At 38.8% G+C, this 21,353-nt stretch overlaps 1 protein-coding gene across 1 annotated transcript in view; it reads left to right on the top strand.

Annotated features, from left to right (window-relative positions):
* Nucleotides 1–21,353, top strand: part of FREM2 (FRAS1 related extracellular matrix 2) — a 212,164-nt gene that overhangs the window by 93,897 nt on the left and 96,914 nt on the right. Inside the window, exons 3-5 of the mRNA XM_038386548.2 lie at nt 8,990–9,136; nt 15,447–15,677; nt 19,994–20,119. Of these exons, the coding sequence (XP_038242476.1) occupies nt 8,990–9,136; nt 15,447–15,677; nt 19,994–20,119 (504 nt within the window). The remainder of the gene's footprint in view (nt 1–8,989; nt 9,137–15,446; nt 15,678–19,993; nt 20,120–21,353) is intronic.

A 21,353-nucleotide genomic window follows, 5' to 3' on the forward strand; every position in this document is an offset into this window, starting at 1 on the left:
AGCAGTTTGGCTTAAACCCAAGGGAAGGGTTCATGAGGGATACAAACTCCCTTAATTTATTTGCAGGTATTTATGTTGTTACTATAGGCAGCACAGGTAGTGAATTAAGCAGGAGGCCAAATTAAGGTGGCGCAGGCCACCTTAATTCTGTCATTTTTTCATGTTTGAGTGCTTGACTTTAAAACCTTAATATTCTTTTAATATAGTTTTGTTTATGGATGTAATATTTCAGTGTGCTAGAATGGAGCATGCATAGTCGCATCCTATTCTGAAAGGGATTTGAAATGAAAATAAATCTCTCTTGTTCTCAGAATAACATTTGACTCTCTTTAAATTATTTGTATATTTAATTTAATAATTTCTGCACAAAATAGTTAAAAATATATACAATTTCTTCACCTAAATTTATAATCTGTCAATTATTATAGTACAATGCTGCTCATTTGAATAGAGTTAACAACGTTGTGTATTATAATAGTAACAATAGGCTTACATAAATAAAGGATCCGTTGAAGCCCCTCTGAAAATCTCACCCAAAAGTTTGTTTGCCTACAATAAAGTAGTTTAAAATGTGGAGCATAATCTAAAAAAAGGAGTGGAAATTAGGCAAAATAAAATGTTTCACATTAGTCTTCTCTCTGAACTTTTTAATTGTATGTTTAATCCAACCTTACGTTTCCAACAGACTAAATTTTACCAACCTCCATAGCACAGAAAACAAAAATAAATTAGTTTAGTAGCACGCCAATTAGGTTTCTCCAGGTGAATGTTTTTCTTTAACACCGGTTTGTTTCTTTCTGTTAAGTAATAGTTTTTTCATGTACAAAACTGTGTGCCAATATAAAGTAGACCAGAAAGAGGTTTTAAATATTTAAAACAGTGACCAAGAAATTTGAGACCCATTACAAAACCATTAATAAACTGTTTAAAACATTGTGTAAAAACCTGTGTCTACAACACAGTGTTAAAAAATATCCCCATGCATTTTTGCCTTAAAAAGCTAATAAGGGACATTATCATAGAAATGTACTTCTGGAAAGGACTTTTAGAAGTCATCTAGTCCAGCTCTTTGCACTGAGGCAGAACCAAGTAAACGTAGATTCTCCTTGATAAGTGTTTGTCCAACCTGTTCTTAAAAACTTTCAATGATGGGGATTCCACAACTTGCCTTGGTAACCTACTCAAGAGCTTAACTACCCTGTAGTTGGAAAGTTTTTCCTAATATCTAACTTAAATCTCTTTTGCTGCAGATTAAACCCCTTACTTCTTTTCCTACCTTCTGTGGGCATGGGAAAAAAATTCATAATCATCCTCTTTATAACAGCCCTTAACATATTTGATGACTGTTAACAAATTTTCCCCAGCCTTCTCTTCACAAGAATAAACATGCCCAATTTTTTACCTTTCCTCATAGGCTAGATTTTCTTAACCTTTTATCATTTTTGTTGCTCTCCTCTGGACTGTCTCCAAATTGTCACATCTTTCCTAAAGTGTGGCAGCAAGAACTGGACACAGTACTCCAGCTGAGACTTCATCAGTCCTAATTACATCCCATGTTTTACATATGACACTTCTGTTAATACACCCCAGAATGATATTAGCCGTGTTTGCAAATGCAACACATTGACTCTCATTCAATTTGTGATCTACTGTAACCCCAAAATCTCTGTCAGCAGTAATACCATTGCCATTTATTCCCCATTTTGTAGTTGTGCATTTGATTCTTTCCTTCCTAAGTGAAGTACTTTGCATTTGTTTTTATTAATTTTCCTCTTGATGAATTCAGACCAATTCATCAAGGTCGTTTTAAATTCTAATCTTGTCCTCCAAAGTGTTTGCAACTCTTCTAGGTTGGTGTCATCTGCAAATTGTATAAGCATACTCTCTACTCCATTATCTAAGTTATTAATGAAAATATTGAATAATACGGGACCCAGGACTGACCCCAGCAGGACCCGACAAGATACACCCTCCCAGTTTGACTATAAACTATTGATATTACTCTTTGAGTATAGTCTTTCCACTAGTGTTTGTGTCCAATGTATTTTCATAGTTTGCTTATGAGAGAGAATGTCATGTGGGACTGTATCAAAAGTCTTACTGAAATCAAGATATATCGTATCTTCTGCTTCCTCGCTATTTACTAGGCAATAACCCTGTCAGAGAAGGAAATTAGGTTGGTTTGGCATGATTTCTTCTTGAAAGTTCATGCTGGGTATTCTCAAGGTGGTTAAAATTAATTGTTTAATAATTTGTTCTAGTATCTTTCCCGGGATCAAAGTTAGGGTGACTGGTCCATATCCCCGGGTCCTCTTTATTCTCCTTGTTAAAGATAGGTACTATGTTTGCTATTGTACAATCCTCTGAGACCTCACCATTCTCCCGGAATTCTCAAAGATAATTGTTAATGGTTTCAAGATTGCTTCAGCTAGTTCCTTAAGTACCCCAGGGTGAATTTTGTCAAGCCCTGCTGACTTGAATACATTTAACTTATCTAAAGATTTATTAACCTATTCTTTCCCTATTTTTGCTTGTGTTCCTTCCCCCTTTTTGTTAATCTTAATTGTGTTGAATCTCTGGTCACCATTAACCTTTTAAAGTGAAGTCTGAAGAGAAAATAGACATTCAACACCTCAGCCTTCTTGATGTCATCAATTATTAGCTCTCCTTCCACACTGAATAGAGGACCTACGCTTACCTTTGTCATTCTCTTGCTTCTCACGTATTCAAAGAACCTCTTTTTATTGCCTTTTATGTACCTTGCTATGTGTAACTCGTTTTGTGCCTACATTTTTCTGATTTTGTACCTACATGCTTGAGCTATTCTTTTGTACTCCACTTAGCAATTTGCCCATGTTTCCTTTATTTTGTAGGATTCCTTTTTGTAATTACAGAGCTCCTGATTGCAGTGGTGCTGGAACTGGGGGTGCTGCTGCACCCCTGGCTTGAAGTAGTAATAACAAACAGCAAATACATGGTTTTCAATCCATGATCAGCACCTCACTATAAAAATTGTTCCAGCACCCCTGCATGATTGGCCTTTTACTAGTCTTCTCATCTTTCCTTTATATCTGGATAGTTTGCAGTTTTGCCTTTCGTATTGTCTCCTTGAAAAACTGCCATCTGTCCTGAACTCCTTTTTCCCTTATGTAGGCCCATGGGAATAAAAACTACCCGTTCTCTGCATTTTGTAAAGTCTGCTTTTTTAAAGACCATTGTCCTTATTCTACTGCTCTCACTTCTTCTGTTCCTTCTAATTATGAAATTGACACTGAATTTCACTGGGCTAATAGAACCAAGTTTTAGCTAAAGTAAATACAGGCTTAATTAACATTCAATAGAATGCTGTATTTAGTGTTTTAACTGTTGTGCTTAATGTATAAACACTGTACAGCAGTGGTCAGCAACCCACAGACCGTGATCGACTGGTCGATCCTGGAGTCTCTGCCAGTCGATTGCGATCTCCGGTTGCTAAACGTCCGGTGGCGCAGCAGGGCTAAGGCAGGCTCCCTGCCTGCCCCCGCGCCACACCACTCTTGGAAGCGGCCAGCACTCCCCCGTGACCCCGGGGGATGGGAGAGGGCAGGCGTCTCTATGCACTGCTCCTGCCTGCAAGCACCGCCCTCGCAGTTCCCATTGGCCAGGAACGCACCCCAGCCCTGAGCCCCCTCCTGCACCCAGCACCCCAAACCCCCTCCTGCACCCCAAACTCCCTCCTGTGCCCTGAGCCCCTCCCCCTGAACCAGCACCCCAAACCCTTTTCTGCACCCCAAACCCTTGCCCCAGCCCTGAGCCCCATCCTGGAGCCAACACCCCCAACCTCTTTTTTATACTCCAATACTCACCCTAGCCTGGAGCCCGCTCCTGTATGCAAACTCCATCCCAGAGCTTGCACCTCTCACCCCCTCCTGCACCCCAAGGCTCAGCCCAGAGCTCCCTCCCATACTCCAAATCTCTCCGGCCAAGCCCAGAGCCCTCTCCCTCTCCCAAACCCCTGCCCCAGCCCGTTGAAAGTGAGTGAGGGTGGGAGAGAGCGAGCGATGGAGGGAGGGGGGAATGGAGTGAGCAGGGTGGGGCTTCGGGGAATGGGTGGGGCCTTGGGGAAAGGATCCTTGGTTGCACTTAAATTCAAAAAAGTGATCTTGTGTGTAAAAAGATTGGAGACCACTGCTGTACAGCAATTACTGGTACATCCATTTGTAAGACTCACCTCTCTCCACAACAGTTGGTAGAGTTCAAAGGAACAATAATAGATTAGGTCAGTGACTGCAGCATGATACTTCAATAACTATTTTGCTTTCATTTATATAGTACAGTAGCTTTCACATTTTTTCTGATGCTCCATAAAGAAGTACGTATAGAGGCTTATCTTGGAAGCAGAGTGGAAGTAACTTAAAAGGCTGTCTGTTTGTTCAAGGGAATGGAGTGGAACACATTATAAAAAAAACCTTCCATTTGTCCCTTCCTACTGTAGTTAAAATTTGAGTGGACTAAAACACTTGAAAATATTTCTCTGCAGTCCAATAAAAGATATTTTGTTTACAAGTCTTATATAAAAATCTTAAATGACAATAGTTCTCGTGTCAATTCTCTGCACAGTTCAGCCAGCAGTTATCCCTGCAAACCTTGCCCTTCAGCAGCGCCTTGTGGGAGGGGAGCCAGACTGCATACTCTCACAGGAGCAAATAGGCCTAGCAGTCTGTTGATAAGAGGACATCTTTGTTCCTGGTGCTAAATATATATTTTTCCTACGGCCATGCTGATCATTGCTTTAATCTTCCTCTGGAAATGAAGGGCCCCAGCAGAGTAATGGCAAACAGACTCCACCATGTTGACTCACTCAATATTGATGGGTTCTGAACTTTTGTCTGTGACAGTCAGAATACCTATATTTGCAATCCGACATAATGTTGCCCTTTCACCAAGGATAATGTGTAGCAGATGGAGGTAAACTGTACATGAGAAAATAAAACTGTGCTATATTTTATCATCATCGTTTTAATCTGTTTGGATGGTGGGATTTTTGTTTTGTTTTGTTTTGGCTTGTTATACAAATAAATAAGTATGTGCAACCAGCACGTAGCTCTCTGCCAGTGATACATATGTTACCTCTGTGCAACTCTTATCTTTCCATCTGACAAAAACATTGTGTTCTTATGTAGGCCTTTAAAGTGCCATCTGTTTACAGATGTTTCTTCTGAAACATTTATTTTAGAGTAAATTAAGCTCTGTCTGTGTGGTTTGTCTTTTTTTTATAGTGCCTGTCTTCACCATATCTAAGTGCTATGTTCTTCCAATTGTGTAAACTCCATAAGTCCATATAAAGTAGATACATTTGAGTGTGACTGGTGCTATGAACGGGGCAGGTCCACACTTAGTTTTCAGGCTTGTGTTATACAGATGCTTGGAGTTGAATGGGAAAGAAGGCATGTGAATGAGTTCTCCTTTCCAACTGTGGATCCTGTTCTTCTTTTTTGTACTCATCTGGTCACAAAAGTAGGGCACTCAGGGTGAATAATATAAGCATTATCCACACAGGAATGGGAGGAAGGTGTTTTGGAGGCTCTTTCCGTTGATGAGTGTGTGGGTATGTTCTTCAACTTGATGATCATGTCATCAACACATAGATCTGCCATCTCAATGCATGTTGACCGTTCAGTCTTTCCACTGGACTGGCACTGCCATGCTGGACTTTACTTGCCGTGTCGGAAGGCCAGGCAGTCAGGCTTTGCAGAGTCCCAGGCCATTCCTGGGAAGTTGCTGTGCTGCTGCTTTACTAGGGCCCTTCCCCACTCAGGATTTCAGTTTGCTTCCATGGATATGGTACTCCGTTGTGCCATAGGGTTGCTTCTTTTGTGCTAGGTCACAGACACTGTTAGGGACATCACTTGCTCTATATGGGTAGTAATTTCAATTTCAAAAAATCCCAGCCAGCTGGGTGATTCAGTTTGGGGGCTTCATCTATAGAATATATAAATTGAAAGCCTTAGAAGAAAATAATCGTTGCTGAATCTAGTATACATGCATGTGTTTTCCCAAAATGATTCATGGGAGTGGTGATAATCATCTGTAGTGCTCTAAATCACCTTAAATTACATAGATAAATCATGCTTTTATGATCAAGTCTACAGTTATAATTTCATATGCTTTTGAAGAGTATCCCACCTATCAGGAAGACATAATCTTTCTCAAACCATTTGCTAATAAGATGTGAAAGCTGTGTCATAAATATGTTATGTAACACATACCTGACTTATAATCTCTGATCCAGAAAAACACTGGGATCAGTGAATAAAACAATGATCTTTCAAAGCAGGCTGTATGGATAAAGATGAATTTCCCAAGTAACAGGAATTAGTCTCTTTGCAATTGTGGAGTGATGTGTCAGAAATTGTATTTAATTTTGCTGTAGCAGTTTGAATGATTGCAGATATCATCTCCGATTTCTTAAGATAATACGTGCCGATTTCTTAAGATAACAGCGAGTGATAAAAAGGCAGCTTTTAAAAAGTGGAAGTCGAATCCTAGTGAGGTAAATAGAAAGGAGCATAAACACTGCCAAATTGAATGTAAAAATGTAATAAGAAAAGCCAAAAAGGAGTTTGAAGAACAGCTAGCCAAAAACTCAAAAGATAATAACAAAATGTTTTTTAAGTACATCAGGAGCAGAAAGCCTGCTAAACAACCAGTGGGGCCCCTGGACAATCGAGATACAAAAGGAGAACTTAAAGATGATGAAGTCATTTTGGAGAAACTAAATGAATTGTTTGCTTCAGTCTTCACGGCTGAGGATGTTAGAGAGATTCCCAAACCTGAACTGTCTTTTGTAGGTGACAAATCTGAGGAATTGTCACAGATTGAAGTGTCACTAGAGGAGGTTTTGGAATTAATTGAGAAACTTAACCTTAACAAGTCTCAGGGATCAGATGGCATTCACCCAAGAGTTCTGAAAGAACTCAAATGTGAAATTGCGGAACTATTAACTATGGTTTGTAACCTGTCCTTTAAATCAGCTACTGTACCCAATGACTAGAAGATAGCTAATGTAACGCCAATATTTAAGAAGGGCTCTAGAGGTGATCCTGGCAATTACAGACCAGTAAGTCTAATGTCAGTACCGGACAAATTAGTTGAGACAATAGTAAAGAATAAAATTGTCGGACACATAGAAGAACATAAATTGTTACGCAAAAGTCAAAATGGTTTCTGTAAAGGGAGATCGTGTCTTACTAATCTATTAGAGCTCTTTGAGGGCGTCAGCAAACATGTGGACAAGGGGGATCCATTGGACATAGTGTCCTTCGATTTCCAGAAAGCCTTTGACAAGGTCCCTCACCAAAGGCTCTTACGTAAATTAAGTTGTCATGGGATAAGAGGGAAGATCCTTTCATGCATTGAGAACTAGTTAAAAGACAGGGAACAAAGGGTAGAAATAAATGGTAAATTTTCAGGATGGAGAGGGAAAAACTAGTGGTGTTTCCCAAGGGTCAGTCCTAGGACAATCCTATTCAACTTATTCTAAATGATCTAGGGAAGGGGATAAACAGTGAGGTGGCAACATTTGCAGATGATACTAAGCTGCTCAAGATAGTTAAGACCAAAGCAGACTGTGAAGAACTTCAAAAAGATCTCACAAAACTAAGTGATTGGGCAACAGAATGGCAAATGAAATTTAATGTGGATAAATGTAAAGTAATGCACACTGGAAAAAATAACCACAACTATACATACAACATGATGGGGGCTAATTCAGCTACAACTAATCAGGAAAAAGATCTTGGAGTCGTCGTGGATAGTTCTCTGAAGACGTCCACGCAGTGTGCAGTGACAGTCAAAAAGGCAAATGGGATGTTAGGAGTCATTAAAAAAGCGATAGAGAATAAGATGGAGAATATCTTATTGCCCTTATATAAATCCATAGTACGCCCACATCTTGAATACTGCGTACAGATGTGGTCCCCTCATCTCAAAAAAAATATACTGGCATTAGAAAAGATTCAGAAAAGGGCAACGAAAATGATTAGGGGTTGGAACGGGTCCCATATGAGGAGAGATTAAAGAGGCTAGGACTTTTCATTTTGGAAAAGAGGAGACTAAGGGGGGATATGATAGAGGTATGTAAAATAACGAGTGTGTGGAGAAAGTGAATAAGGAAAAGTTATTTACTTGTTCCCATAATATAAGAACTAGGGGCCACCAAATGAAATTAATGGACAGCAGGTTTAAAACAAATAAAAGGAAGTTCTTCTTCACTCAGCGCACAGTCAACCTGTGGAACTCCTTGCCTGAGGAGGTTGTGAAGGCTAGGACTATAACAGGGTTTAAAAGAGAACTGGATAAACATGGAGGTTAAGTCCATTAATAGCTATTAGCCAGGATGGGTAAGGAATGGTGTCCCTAGCCTCTGTTTGTCAGAGGGTGGAGATGGATGGCAGGAGAGAGATTACTGATCATTACCTGTTAGGTTCACTCCCCTCTGGGCCATCTGGCATTGACCACTGTTGGTAGACAGGATACTGGGCTGGATGGACCTTTGTTCTGCCCAGTATGGCCATTCTTACGTTCTTATGTTCTTCGTTTGTTTGAGGCATTCTGATCGTATCTTGGAAGTTCCACATGATATCCTGTGTAATGTGTATTTTGGAAATACAAACTCAGACTTGGAAAGTTTTAGGTCATTCATTCATTTGTTTTAAATACAGGAAACTCCAAGCATTATTTTGATGAAAACTCAAAATCGATTAATTGATCCATATCCTAGTTATAATGTGACCTGTTTATATGAATCCAGCATAGAATTTGTTTCTGTGTTTACAAAATATGTCATGGACTACTTCATTATTAATTTTTTCTTACTGTTAAATCTCCACGATATTAGGAATTTGAATTTACAGCTGAAACATATGGCTTAGATAGGATACATTAATCTGTATCACAGAGAAAATAAAGGCAAGGTAAATAAGCATTTGTTTTCCATTTTGTTTTACAGGAGGCAATAAGCTGAAGAGCCAGCATTTTCGTTTGAACTGGGCCTGGATCTCGTTAGAGAAGGAATATTATTTGGTAAATGAAGACTCTAAATATCTAGATGTTGTTCTTAAGCGGAGAGGTTACCTGGGAGAAACTTCTTTTATTAGTAAGTTCCAATCCTATAAATTACTTCTGAGCAATAGACCAGCAAAATTAGCAAAATGTGTCACAATATGTTACCTTGGTACTGTTTAGTACTCATCCAACTAGGTACACTAGAAGGAATATTTATTAGAACAAGGTTCTTTTGTTTAAATAGCTGTATGTTTCATTTAAATTAAGGCACAAAATCAAATTACAAATCAGTTACTAATAGTTTTATGTCCTCTTTGAGTCAAAAATCAGTCTTTAGTAGGAATTTTCTTTTCAACGGTAACCACATTGGATCTTTCATCTATACATTTTCTGGTTTCTGCAGCAACTCATCGTTGGTTATAGCTGCAAGGGACCCAATCCTTCTCTTTGAATTCAAATGTAGAAATTCTACTTGCTTGAATGGGAGCAAAATGAGGCCATATATCTTTACAAGCAAATTAGATTAACAGGGTTGAAACTGGAGCTCTGAAAAGGCCCCCTTGACCCTAATTAGTTCCCCAAACTCCTTTTTCATATGAAGTAGCCTTTTAATTAAAAAAAAATACTAAATTTGATCCATTATACACTGAAAACTAAAAATGCTTAAACTAAAGAATGTGCAATAAAAATGGTGGTTTTATAAATTTGTGCATTTTATGCATATTTATCTGTGTTGTGCACAGCACACCTGTAGAAAATACCTCATTTATAGACTCCGACCAAATATCCATTAGCCCACTGAACGGAGCTGTGATTTCTGACTCTGGGATGAATTTTTATGGAACTTACTTTGGAACATTTGGCTCAAGGTAGTATGAACAGGGTCTGTCACTCAGTGCGCCAGAAGAATGAAAAGAACAAATTTGCCGTTTTGCAATTCCATTTGATACATAATATTTCCAAAGAATTGGCCACAGTACGGCATCAGAGAATATAAATTGTGTGTTATATCTACCCATAATTTTCCTTGAACTTTATCATTACAAGACTGAGTGTGTCAAATGCAAAGATTTGAGGGGAAGTTTCTCTAACTGACTTTGATTATTAATGCTAAATATAAAACAGCAACAGTTAATATCAGCAGTTCCAGGCTGTGAAACACTTTCTTTTGGGGATGGGGCAGTTGGCCTGATGGTTAGGGAGAGGGCTTGTATTGTAATGTGGAATGTGAAAAGTTTATTTAAAAAAAAAGTTGCACTCTGATTTTATTAGTTTTAGTCCCCAGTTATGTCGCTTATGAACAGTTATCAACAGTCGTCTTTTAAGGTCTTAAAACTAAAGGAGAACCTGGAAAGATTCTAGTTTGTAAATGCTCTAAAGTTTCCTGAGATAGAAAAGTTCAAAATGGACAAAAATAATTTGCTAGGGAATATTAATTGGAATACAATAAAAACATTTTAATTACATAGATTTTAGTTTATGAACAGGAATATAAAATATATTTCAGAAGCTTGTTGGTTGGTCAGATTTTCCAGCATTGAATTTTTATCAATACTCCTTAAGACAAAGTCAGCACTTCTTTCTCAGGTAGAACGTTTATTGAAGTCAATGGGAACTTTTCTTGATTTGATTTGATTTAAGGCTACAGAATTTTAGTATTTGTTATTGACTGGACAGTATATTCAAAAGCACCTAAGTGACCAAGGGCCAGATTTTTGAAGGTATTTTCAAAGATGCATATAGGCGCCCAGTGACATTTTCAAAAGTGCCTAAAGGGAGTTATGCACCTATCGTGGTTTTGAAAATCCCACTAGACACCAGTCAGCATCATTAGGTGCCTAAATACCACTACAAATCTGGCTCTTCAGTGCTTTTGTGAATGTTACCCTCTGTCTCTCACATGCATATGCACATACATTTCATTGTCTAAGACTGTTTACTAGTGGAAAGGAACTGTCAAACTGGGATCAGAAAGCTTTTTAACCATCCTTACAATTATTTGCATCTGCAGATGTGTTTTGCATGAATTCATATGTTATTGAGTAGCCTTATTTGATTAACCACAGCTAAACAGGTAAGTTTAATTAATAAACTTAATTACTGAAACTTTTCAAACACCTTACAACTTGAAACTACCTTTTGTAATAGTTACAATTTGCAGAATTTGCCAAATGCCTTCAAGGATAATGGTTAACAATACCTTTTTTTATAAAGAATTATTTCCATACATAGGAATTCCATCCCACAACAGCTGTACTTCAGCTCATTTCTAGCGTGCTACCCCTGTGAGTGATTAACCACAAAATGTTATTCAACAACTGGGAAATAAAAGCATTCCATTTGTAGCCTGCTCATCCTCATCAGTCATAATAACGAACTGCAGTAGGATTGAGAGTTTAGCAGAATCTATATTTTCTATGATGTATTGGGTACTGCAGCATGTCAAGAAAATCCACAGATTATCCATTGCTTTCCATTTTTATTCTGTTTTTACTCAAATTAAAACGAGCAAAAACTTTATGCTCTTATACTTCACTTGTAGCAAAGTTTCTGCAAGAATAATGAATACAAAGCTCAGTTGTAATTGTGCAACATGGGAAGAAATTTCCTTTCCAGTCCACATATTTGATCTCAGTCCTACTATTCTGTACTTTCTATGCATGTGGAATTCCCCTGGATGTCAATGGGAGTTTATGCTCATAAGGAGTTGATATGCCATATGAGTTTGAGAGGAGAATATTACAACCAATTGCCACCTCAAACGTGGCCAGTCCAACATTGAGGAAAGATTGAGGACTAGTTTAAAAACAAGAGCTGTTGGGGGAAAAAATTCTTCCCTCAATGCTACATTTTTATTTTTACAAAATGAGGGATAGGGTTGGGTGATCGGATGGTATAATCCAAAAGGAGAAGTATCTTGAGATGATGCTGCCAGTGCCACCAGTGCGGCGAATCCTGCTCGCCTTACTCACTTGGACACCACTGGCTTTGTGTGGGTGTATATGTGCATGCCCACACGCACGTGTGTGATGTTGTTCTGGTAGCTGAGTAACTGGGGAGGCTGAGGGACTTATTACTATTTGTAACTAAAGAGAGTCTACTATAGTTCTGATTTTTTTTCTTTAGTTCTGTATTTTTGAGCCGAAAGAGTAGGATTCCATTCCTGGCTCCCCAGGCATATGTATTAGGAATTAAACTACATCAGTGGTGCCCAAACTTTTCCTGTCATGCCGCCCCTTACCAATAGTGGAATCTGTCCAGCCGCCACCCCATTGCTGCACAGTTGACTTAGCAGCAGAGATGTGGGCAGAACTGGGTATGCGGGAGAGCTGGGGCTGGAGGCAGAGCTGGGCTTGGGGCTGAGAAGGAATGAGGCAAAGTTGGGCTGGGAGTGGAGAAGAGGGGCTGCGGTTGGAGCTGGAGCAGGGCTGAGGGCGGAGTGGGGCTGGGTGGTGCTCCCTACCACCCCCATGGAGGTCTGGCGTGGGCCTCACTGTGGGCCCCCCTGAACGTTCCTCCTCGCCCCCTTTGGGGGGGCATTCCTTAAATTTTTGGGACCACTGATCTACGTGCTGCAGACACACAATAACGTATACAAACCACACACACTGGTATGTGATAAATTGTATATAATAGTTGTGTCTATCTATAGCACATAGATCAATTAAAATGTCAATAATTGAATTGATAAGGACTAGTCACCCGAGTGGAGTGAGCAGTATTTGATCTTGTCATTAAACATGAAGAATTCACATATACTGAGTCTGTGAACAATAAAGAGATGCAGAGTTTTCCCTAAAGACAGGAACCTATCTTTTTTTGTTGAATCCATTTATGTTTAGTAGGATACTGAAGAAGAGCATCTGTTGAGGAGCTTACATTCATGAAGATCTGTGTTTTATAAATAAAGACAACAAAGAATTTGGATTCTAGCCCCTATTAAATCCAAAGAAGCACTAACTCTTTGCCTATAAGTTTAGAGACTAACAAATTTATTAGAGCATAAGCTTTCGTGAGCTACAGCTCACTTCATCGGATGCATCCGATGAAGTGAGCTGTAGCTCACGAAAGCTTATGCTCTAATAAATTTGTTAGTCTCTAAGGTGCCACAAGTACTCCTTTTCTTTTTGCGAATACAGACTAACACGGCTGCTACTCTGAAACCTATAAGTTTAGGAATTGTTTTGAGAGGATAGTCATAAAGTTTGTTTCCTGTGCATTTGTTTTGTAGAACACATTGGGCAGCAATTATTAAGACAAACATTAACATATATCCTTTACCAGCCATGCTGCTGTGAACTGATGTGATCAAGCAATGACCAGCATATGCATTAGGAATTGCAGCAAGTAGGCTCATTTTCTTCCGTCAGTGTTGTCAGTGATTTGTGGTTGATCCAAGAGGTGTTGAAAACTGCTCACAGTGGATGAAGAGTGAGAAGGGGGAAAAAAGTGCTATCACGTTCTATAACCTCACACATATCTCTGGCTTCTGGATCTGCTTTTTTTTAAAATTCCAATTCCCTCTGCACTGGCAGTAGTGATACATTTGGACGCTGAAATATTAATCTTGCACAGATTCAGGTCAAAGCACAGGCAGGACTTAAACTGATTGGAAGAAGAGGGAAAACAGTTTAAGTCCCTGATTCAGCAAGATACGCTTCAAGCACGAGTAGTCCCACTGAAGTCAATAGGCACTGCTTAAAGCGAAGCACATGTTTAAGTTCTTAGCTGAAGCAGGGTCTAAGTGACTCTGTTTATGACAATTAACTTGGCTACATACTTCTTTTTTCTTTCAAAGAGCAAATGCTACATTGGAAAATAATATGTAATAACGGGTGCTGGAACAATTTGTATAGTGGGGGTGCTGAGAGCCATTGAACCAAACTGTAAACCCTGTATATGATGGAAACCACTTCAAGCCAGAACCCATAGTTCCAGCACCTATGTGTAATAATAAAGCAATAAAAATTGGTTTAAATTGTTACTGATATTGGCTAACAGATACTGATTTTATTCAAGGAAGTAACAAAACAAATTTGTCATCTGACCTTTTCAATAACAGTATGTACAAAATTTTCTGCCTCTGTAAAGTGAATTCAGTTTAGTTTCTAAATCCTTTGGACTCGGATTCTAACAAGGAACTGATCCCAAGACTGACCGGCTGGTTAACTTGAATCTGACTAACCTAATCCTGCTGAGTGTAATTCCAGGATTGTAAAAGAATGCAAAAGTTGTTAGGGGAGGTTCTTATTCTCCTTTCCTGTCTCTGTATACAGGGTAAAGGGCTTGGAGTGGCAAAAGGGTCTTTAAAAGCCCTGGATCTGGCAGGGGGAATCCCCCAGTGCCAGAAGTGGGAAAGACAGCCACAAGTTGTATTTTGAGGACCTCCTCAGAAAACCTGTGGTGGGGGGCATTGCCATGGTGGAGATGAGGGCAGAAATATGTGATGCAGACAACTTTGACAGGCTGTCTAATTTACATTGAGGTAACCCAATTTCAGAAGGGCACAAAGATGACTTAAAGATACCTCAGACCCAAAGTCTCCTGGGCTGCAAGTTCTGTGTTGTTTCTCTAAGGGGCACAGTGCTGAATTTCATCCCTTGGCTTTACTACCTGATTTTGACCTGAGTTAACCATGAAAAGTTTGAGATTAGTGGTGGCCATAATATAAAGGCTGAAACAATCTGATGTCACCAAAATATAGTTATTGTAGTGGGAATGTCACTATATTTCAGGTTTCATAACCATTCATTGTCATTTCCCTTGTTTAGTTGTTCATAACTTTCCCAAACTTTCATCTTTCAAGCTAAAATTTTCCAGGCTTGGTCTCTGTCTGAAAGTGGTAAATGTTTTTTTGCAAGTTTCAGCAAAAAAGGGTTCAGGCATTTTTGAGTAGCAGAGAATTAAAGAACAAAACCAAAAAGTTCTTTTGAACAACTATGCAACTGAAATGTCCTGGGGTAGAAAAGCTGACATTTAGCATGGAAAGTATTGAATTTACCAGCAGTTGGTTTTGATTTGGGTGACAGTAGCCAACCTTGGTTAATCTGTCTTTACCTGTGCTGGATGTTCCAACTCAAATTCTGAAACAGAGTAACAGGATTTCATAGGTGGCTTCTATGTATTTCTGAAGATTTACCCAACAGCCTAATCCCTGCAGATACACTCTGTTGGGAAAAGTGTATATTTTCTAAACTATTAATTGGTAATGGCAAATCAGTAATGATTATAGTTCAAACAGGAGTTAATTCAGGGAAGTTCTATGGCCTGTGTCATATGGAGGTCAGGTCATTAGATCGTAACAATGGTTTCTACTCACCTGGAAATCTATGAATCTGTGAATAACAGAAAAATAGAATTGATCTGTTGTTAATGGTCCTATTTTCTGTTTTTCTTGACAGGTATTAGCACTAAAGATGGTACTGCTGAGAAGGATAAAGACTTCAAAGGAAAAGCCCAGAAGCAGGTGCAATTCAATCCTGGCCAAACCTTAGCTACCTGGAGAGTGCGGATTTTGAGTGATGGTGAACATGAGCAGTCTGAGACCTTCCAGATTGTGCTTTCTGAGCCTGTCATGGCTGTCCTAGAGTTTCCTGAAGTGGCTACAGTGGAAATTATTGACCCAGGAGATGGTAAAGACATTTCAAAAATGTTATTTTGAATCTGTAGACACAGCTGCAGAGGAAACTGTAAGAAAGGACTGGTAAAGTGGTTCCTTCAATATTTGATTTTTGAGGACAGATTTAGGTATCATCTTGATGTTTTGTCAGAGGTCACATTCAGCTTAGTGGTAGTTCCTGAGAACCTAATGAATGTGGTGTGTTTTTATATGTGTAATATATTTTTTTATGTCTTTACCCTCGTTTATTAGTTCTGCATTGTTTTATGGTGGACTGAATAGAGCTGCTTTTAAGGCTCATAGTCTTCCTAAACCTTTTAGGGTACCCTTTCCAATCAAAATCCATGGTCTCAGAAGTGCTCATGTGCTAATAGACATCTGCCTGCCTTATAAGGTCAGGCAAAAAAACCTTAAACCTTCTTCAAAGGTATAATTAGTGGAGTGCACAAAGGAAATCAGCTTAGAGAAGTAGAGAAAAAGCTCTGCTTTGTTGTTCAATGTACTTAAAAAGTGTAACCTGATGATGTTGATTTTATCTCATGTATATTTACCTTATACTAAACAATGAAATAATTTACACACCAACAGTGTCCTCCAAAGGTAGTTCTAAATTCAGAAACCACTTTCGTTTTCCCAGAATTAAGTAAATCACTCATGATTTCATTAGCTGCATGCGTGACTCTACCAAATCATTCTGATTAGCTCAGAATACATCTCCTATTTCCTCTAATAATATTTTCAGCTAATACAAGTTGCTCAGAGTTTAGTTAATGTTTGCAAATCCCTTTAAATATGTAAAGTGCTATGTTAGGTATATCTGGTTTCAGTTTACATTGTAAGCTCTTTGGGTGCTACTGTAGCTTCTTCATCATCATAATAAGCAATTAGTCATTTTTGAGCCAAATGCTAGCTCAAGCTGTGCCTTCAGCACAGAGGCTTCAACATGATGTGCCTGCAACCCTGTTTCTCTGAAACAACATTTGCCTTCTGACTTCAGGGCTGGTGTTCCTATCGGAGTGAGAAATACCTCTCTAGAGCTGAATGGCAGTAGGGGAGATTGACTGGGGCGCATGGACCAAGATAAGCCTTCCTGGCTGATGCTCCTCAGCAAAACCATACTATTTTCCCTGTTCCCCCTCCACACCCAATCACACATGGAGTAAGGGATGGTCAAACCCCTTCAGTGACACTTGAGCCTCCCAAAATAATATAAAAATCTGCTCCAGTTCCTCTTCCCTCCCAACTTCAGAAATTCTGCACAGGTTGCTGCTGCCTGAGCAGGGATTTATGGGAGAGAAATAGCATTGAGGTGAATGTACAACTGGTTTATTTTCAGGGATACATTTGACAGCTGAGGTGTCAACAATAGAGAAAATGATAGCTGAATGTAGGTGAGGAGAGAAGCGATAACAAAAGCATGTGCTAGAGTAGCGGCCCTACTAACATTTGGAGGTTTTGCTTTTGAACTGCATCCAGACACTTGAAACAAGTGGTCATGGTCACAGAAAGATGTCAGTAAGGAATCTTGAGAGAAGCAAAGTCTGGAACAGCCTGTTTTATATGGTTCTTTTCGAATTAACACTTGAAGGTGGCTGGGCAAGAAAAAATGTGTCCAGCAAATCTTTTTCATTTGCTAGTTTCAGATTAAAAATATATCAAACCTGGGGGTTATCTTGCATCCCTATTTAGTTACAGAGGGCAGCACTGTTTGTAGATCAAGTTCAAAATTGAATACAGTATGTTGAGGACATGGAAATGACTAAGCATGCAGTTCCTATAATCACCAGTGGGCACTCTAGTAGGGTTGTGTGTGGTCCTTAATCAGTGCCAACACTCAAGATTTCATATGGTAAGAGGGGGAACCTGCGACTGGTTTGGCAACTGGAGGGTGCGGGGGGAAAGGGTTGGTCTCTCAATTCATCTTTCAAAATGTTGGTGGATCATGTGTGCAGGTGATGACTGGAGTCAGTGTTAAAACTCCCATTTACTGAAGTGGTTCAGAATTAGGCACTAAATAATGAGACCTTGCTGAAAGCTGAGCCAGACCTTAATAAGTGGGAAGTACTGTTGTGTTACAACAGGAAGGTTTTGAATAAAGAAGAATTTTCATATGCTAATTCTAGAGAATATAAACTCAGTCAGCCATGAGCCTGAGGCAGCTATCATAACACGGATAGGTTTAGGCGATTTTCCCAAAGATATTTGCTACCTCCATGTGTAAGATTTGTTACTTTGTTGTGTGAGATTTTAAACAGAATAGTTACATAGTCATGCAAAGACAGGATGCACAAAACGTATTGCATCTTTAACATTTTTTCCATAGGATATAATTTTTCTGCATTAATTTATTTCCACAGAAAAAGAGAAATGAGTTCTTTAAAGATTAAGCTGGTCTTACTTTAAAACTAAAAGGTTGATATTTTTCCTGTGGTGTTTTTTGTCTTTCTGAAATAATGAAAGTCAACAGATCTTATCAAACCAGAATTACAGCCTTTTCATAGCAGTCTTTTAACCTTCTCTCATGCCAGCAGCATTTTCCAATTGCAGAAATGCATAGTGGGACATCCCTTCAAAGAAATCACATTACACTTTCAGGAAATTGCTTACAAAAATTCTGAAATAACCAAATAATTGGCTTTGCATAGTCATCTAAGTTGTATAGAATCATTACAGCATTTAAAATATGGAGGTTTGTTTGTTTGTTTGTTTGTTTCACCGTCTATATTAAAGTAACCTTGATAAATTACAGATAATCTTTGCTGAAATTGTAAGGGTGGATGGATACTCTGTATCCACAACTATCTATTTCTCTTAAGTTTCTGATGGACATAAGAAAATAGAATCTGAAATCCAAAGGCACCATAAAAGCCAATGGCCTTTATAGAAATATAGAATAACTAGAAGTTTTTGTTTTCAGATTGTGCAGTGTTTTATTTGCTTTGTCTGAAAAATAGGACCTGACATTCTTACGCCTGATGTTTTTAAGAATTCTGCAGAAGTAGAGAATGCTAAAATAACTTTCAAAGCTAGTGGTGAATTTTTTCCATCTTCCCTTCTGGCACCCAAAAGGAAATAGCTAGCTTTAATTAACAGAAGATACATTCCCAGCCAAAAGAGCAAGACTGGTTACAAGAAAAAAATATGCCTGCAGCACTTATTTAGATAAGAAAAAGGAATTCCAGAGAACATGAAAGAGAAGTCTTATTTTTTTATATATATAAGCCTAAAGAGATAATGGACATACCCAAATCCTACATGTTTTACAGGATTTTCTGAGAGTTCACACTAATGGCCAGTTTTCTTTTGAAGTCTATGTTTTGGTTACACTGTTTCAGAAAAATCAAACAAAGAACAAAATTAGGGATCACTCTTCGGCTTGTATATTTATAACTACTTATAAAATGAAATTATTATTTTCTTTGTATTATAGCACCACATGCTAATCACTGTACAGAGAACAAAAAGATGGTTCCTGTACTAAGGAGAATACTACTTCATATAGTGTAGTGTCAATGTGAAAGTCACAAAGGACCCAATGCTTCATCTTAAGCACCCCAGATGCCAAAGGACTCCAACAGATGTTTTGCGTGTGCAAAATGAGCAAGAATGGTCTTAACAAACTTCTGTCAGTGAGGAGGATACTGAAATGATTGTGGGATCCTCAGTGTTGAACCTTTCCTGGCTAACAAGTAGTAATAATAATAGTCTAGAAATACTAAAAGAACTTGGATAGAATTCTGGATGCACATTGGAGGACCAGTCCTTCAAACCCTTACTGACGGGTGTAATGGTAAATCACGTGATTTGTCCCATTACAGTGATTAAATCCCAGGAAGTGGAACTACTAATCAGTAAGTGCTTAACAGTGGTTCTCAAACCATGGGTCGGGACCCCATTCTAATGGGGTCGCCAGGCTGGCATTAGAATTGCTGGGGCCAGGGGCTGAAGCCGAATCCTGAGCCCCACGACCCAGGACTGAAGCTGAGGCTTTTGGGTTTGGGCTTTGCCCCTCCCCTCCCCCACCCCTACCTGGGTGGCAGCGCTCGGGTGGCCTCAGACTTCATTCCCCCCTCCTGGGATCGTGTAGTAATTTTTGTTGTCAGAAGGGGGTCACGGTGCAATGAAGTTTGAGAACTCCTTCCTTAGAGCATCTGGCCTTGGTTCTGGCTTTCATTTTGGCTGCAAAATTTCACTTAACATTTCACTATACCATTGAGAAATGAGTATTTTGTTGCATTGAATTTATGAGGGGGGGGAACTTCTGGCTATTTCTCCTGTGACTTTTTGAGAATATAAAGTAACACAAATAAATATGTGTGATTTCTGCAGAATCAACTGTTTTTATTCCTCAATCCACATACACAATTGAAGAAGACATTGGGGAACTGTTCATTCCTGTCAGAAGAAGTGGAGATGTCAGCCAGGAATTGATGGTGATCTGCTATACACAGCAAGGTAACAGAATCTAGATTAAGTGAAAATAATAACCAAAGCTAAAATAATTATTATTTCTGTCTGCAGAATATACAAATAATTCCCAGCACTGGTAATTACTTTCTGCTTGTATAGTTTCTATGTCAATTGGTAGAGCTATTCCTCTTCACTTTATTTCTTAAACTGTTGCTGTGTATTGTTAAATAGATGCTGTGTTCCATTCTAGAAGTAGTTGCAGTTCATTGATCAGTATTCCTTGCCTATTTCACAGGGTCTTGTGTACAGTACCTAATGTCTGGAAGGATGTCAATTATGTTTTTTGAGATCCTCCAGATAAAAGATTCTCTACAGGTAGTATGATAGTAGATGTAGTCTTTCCATTTGAATTCATTAAACAGTACAAGCTTTTAAAAAATGTTGTCTGAGATGATAGAGCTTTCAAGATACAGCTGTGCTTAGCATAGCTAAGTGCATAGCTTTTATGACAGAGAGAAATATATTTTGGCTTTTTTTCTTGAGTATTACAGGTTTCCTCTTCTTTTTAGTGAGAAATTCTAGTATTTATGGAAACACCACAGAATGCCAATAAAGCAGCAGAACCACTATGGTTCTGCTTCAAAGAGGCCTGAGGTCTGGAGAGGCTGTGCTACAAAGCTGAGCTCCAGGAAGGTGTCTTTATTGATGTTTGTAAAGAAACAATTGGATGGAAACCTCTATAGAAATAAAAATAGTACTTATTATTATTATTATTGTTTCTGCTTACCACCTATCTGTTAAGCCTTTTGCATGCTTATTTTGGCTAGCTGTTCTTCTCCCCTTCTAAATTAGATTTGTAAACAGTAGCCTCCCTTTTGGCATCTGTAAATTATTTTCGGGGATCATAGGTTCACTTTGATACCTAAATAACATAATGTTTGAAACTCGGGTAAGTAGACAGTTAAATTATCTATTTTACAGCAGCAAATAATTGCAGGTCCAATGTAGAGCCCAGAATTGTTTGCATCTGCAAAATAATGAGCACATACAGGATGGAAACTACTAATGGAAACTGCGTGATCATGGGAGACTTTAACTTCCCAGATATAGACTGGAGGACCAGTGCTAGTAATAATAATAGGGCTCAGATTTTCCTAGATGCGATAGCTGATGGATTCCTTCATCAAGTAGTTGCTGAACCGACTAGAGGGGATGCCATTTTAGATTTAATTTTGGTGAGTAGCGAGGACCTCATAGAAGAAATGGTTGTAGGGGACAA

The sequence above is a fragment of the Dermochelys coriacea genome, chromosome 1, assembly GCF_009764565.3.
Source record: "Dermochelys coriacea isolate rDerCor1 chromosome 1, rDerCor1.pri.v4, whole genome shotgun sequence".
NCBI lineage: Eukaryota > Metazoa > Chordata > Testudines > Dermochelyidae > Dermochelys > Dermochelys coriacea.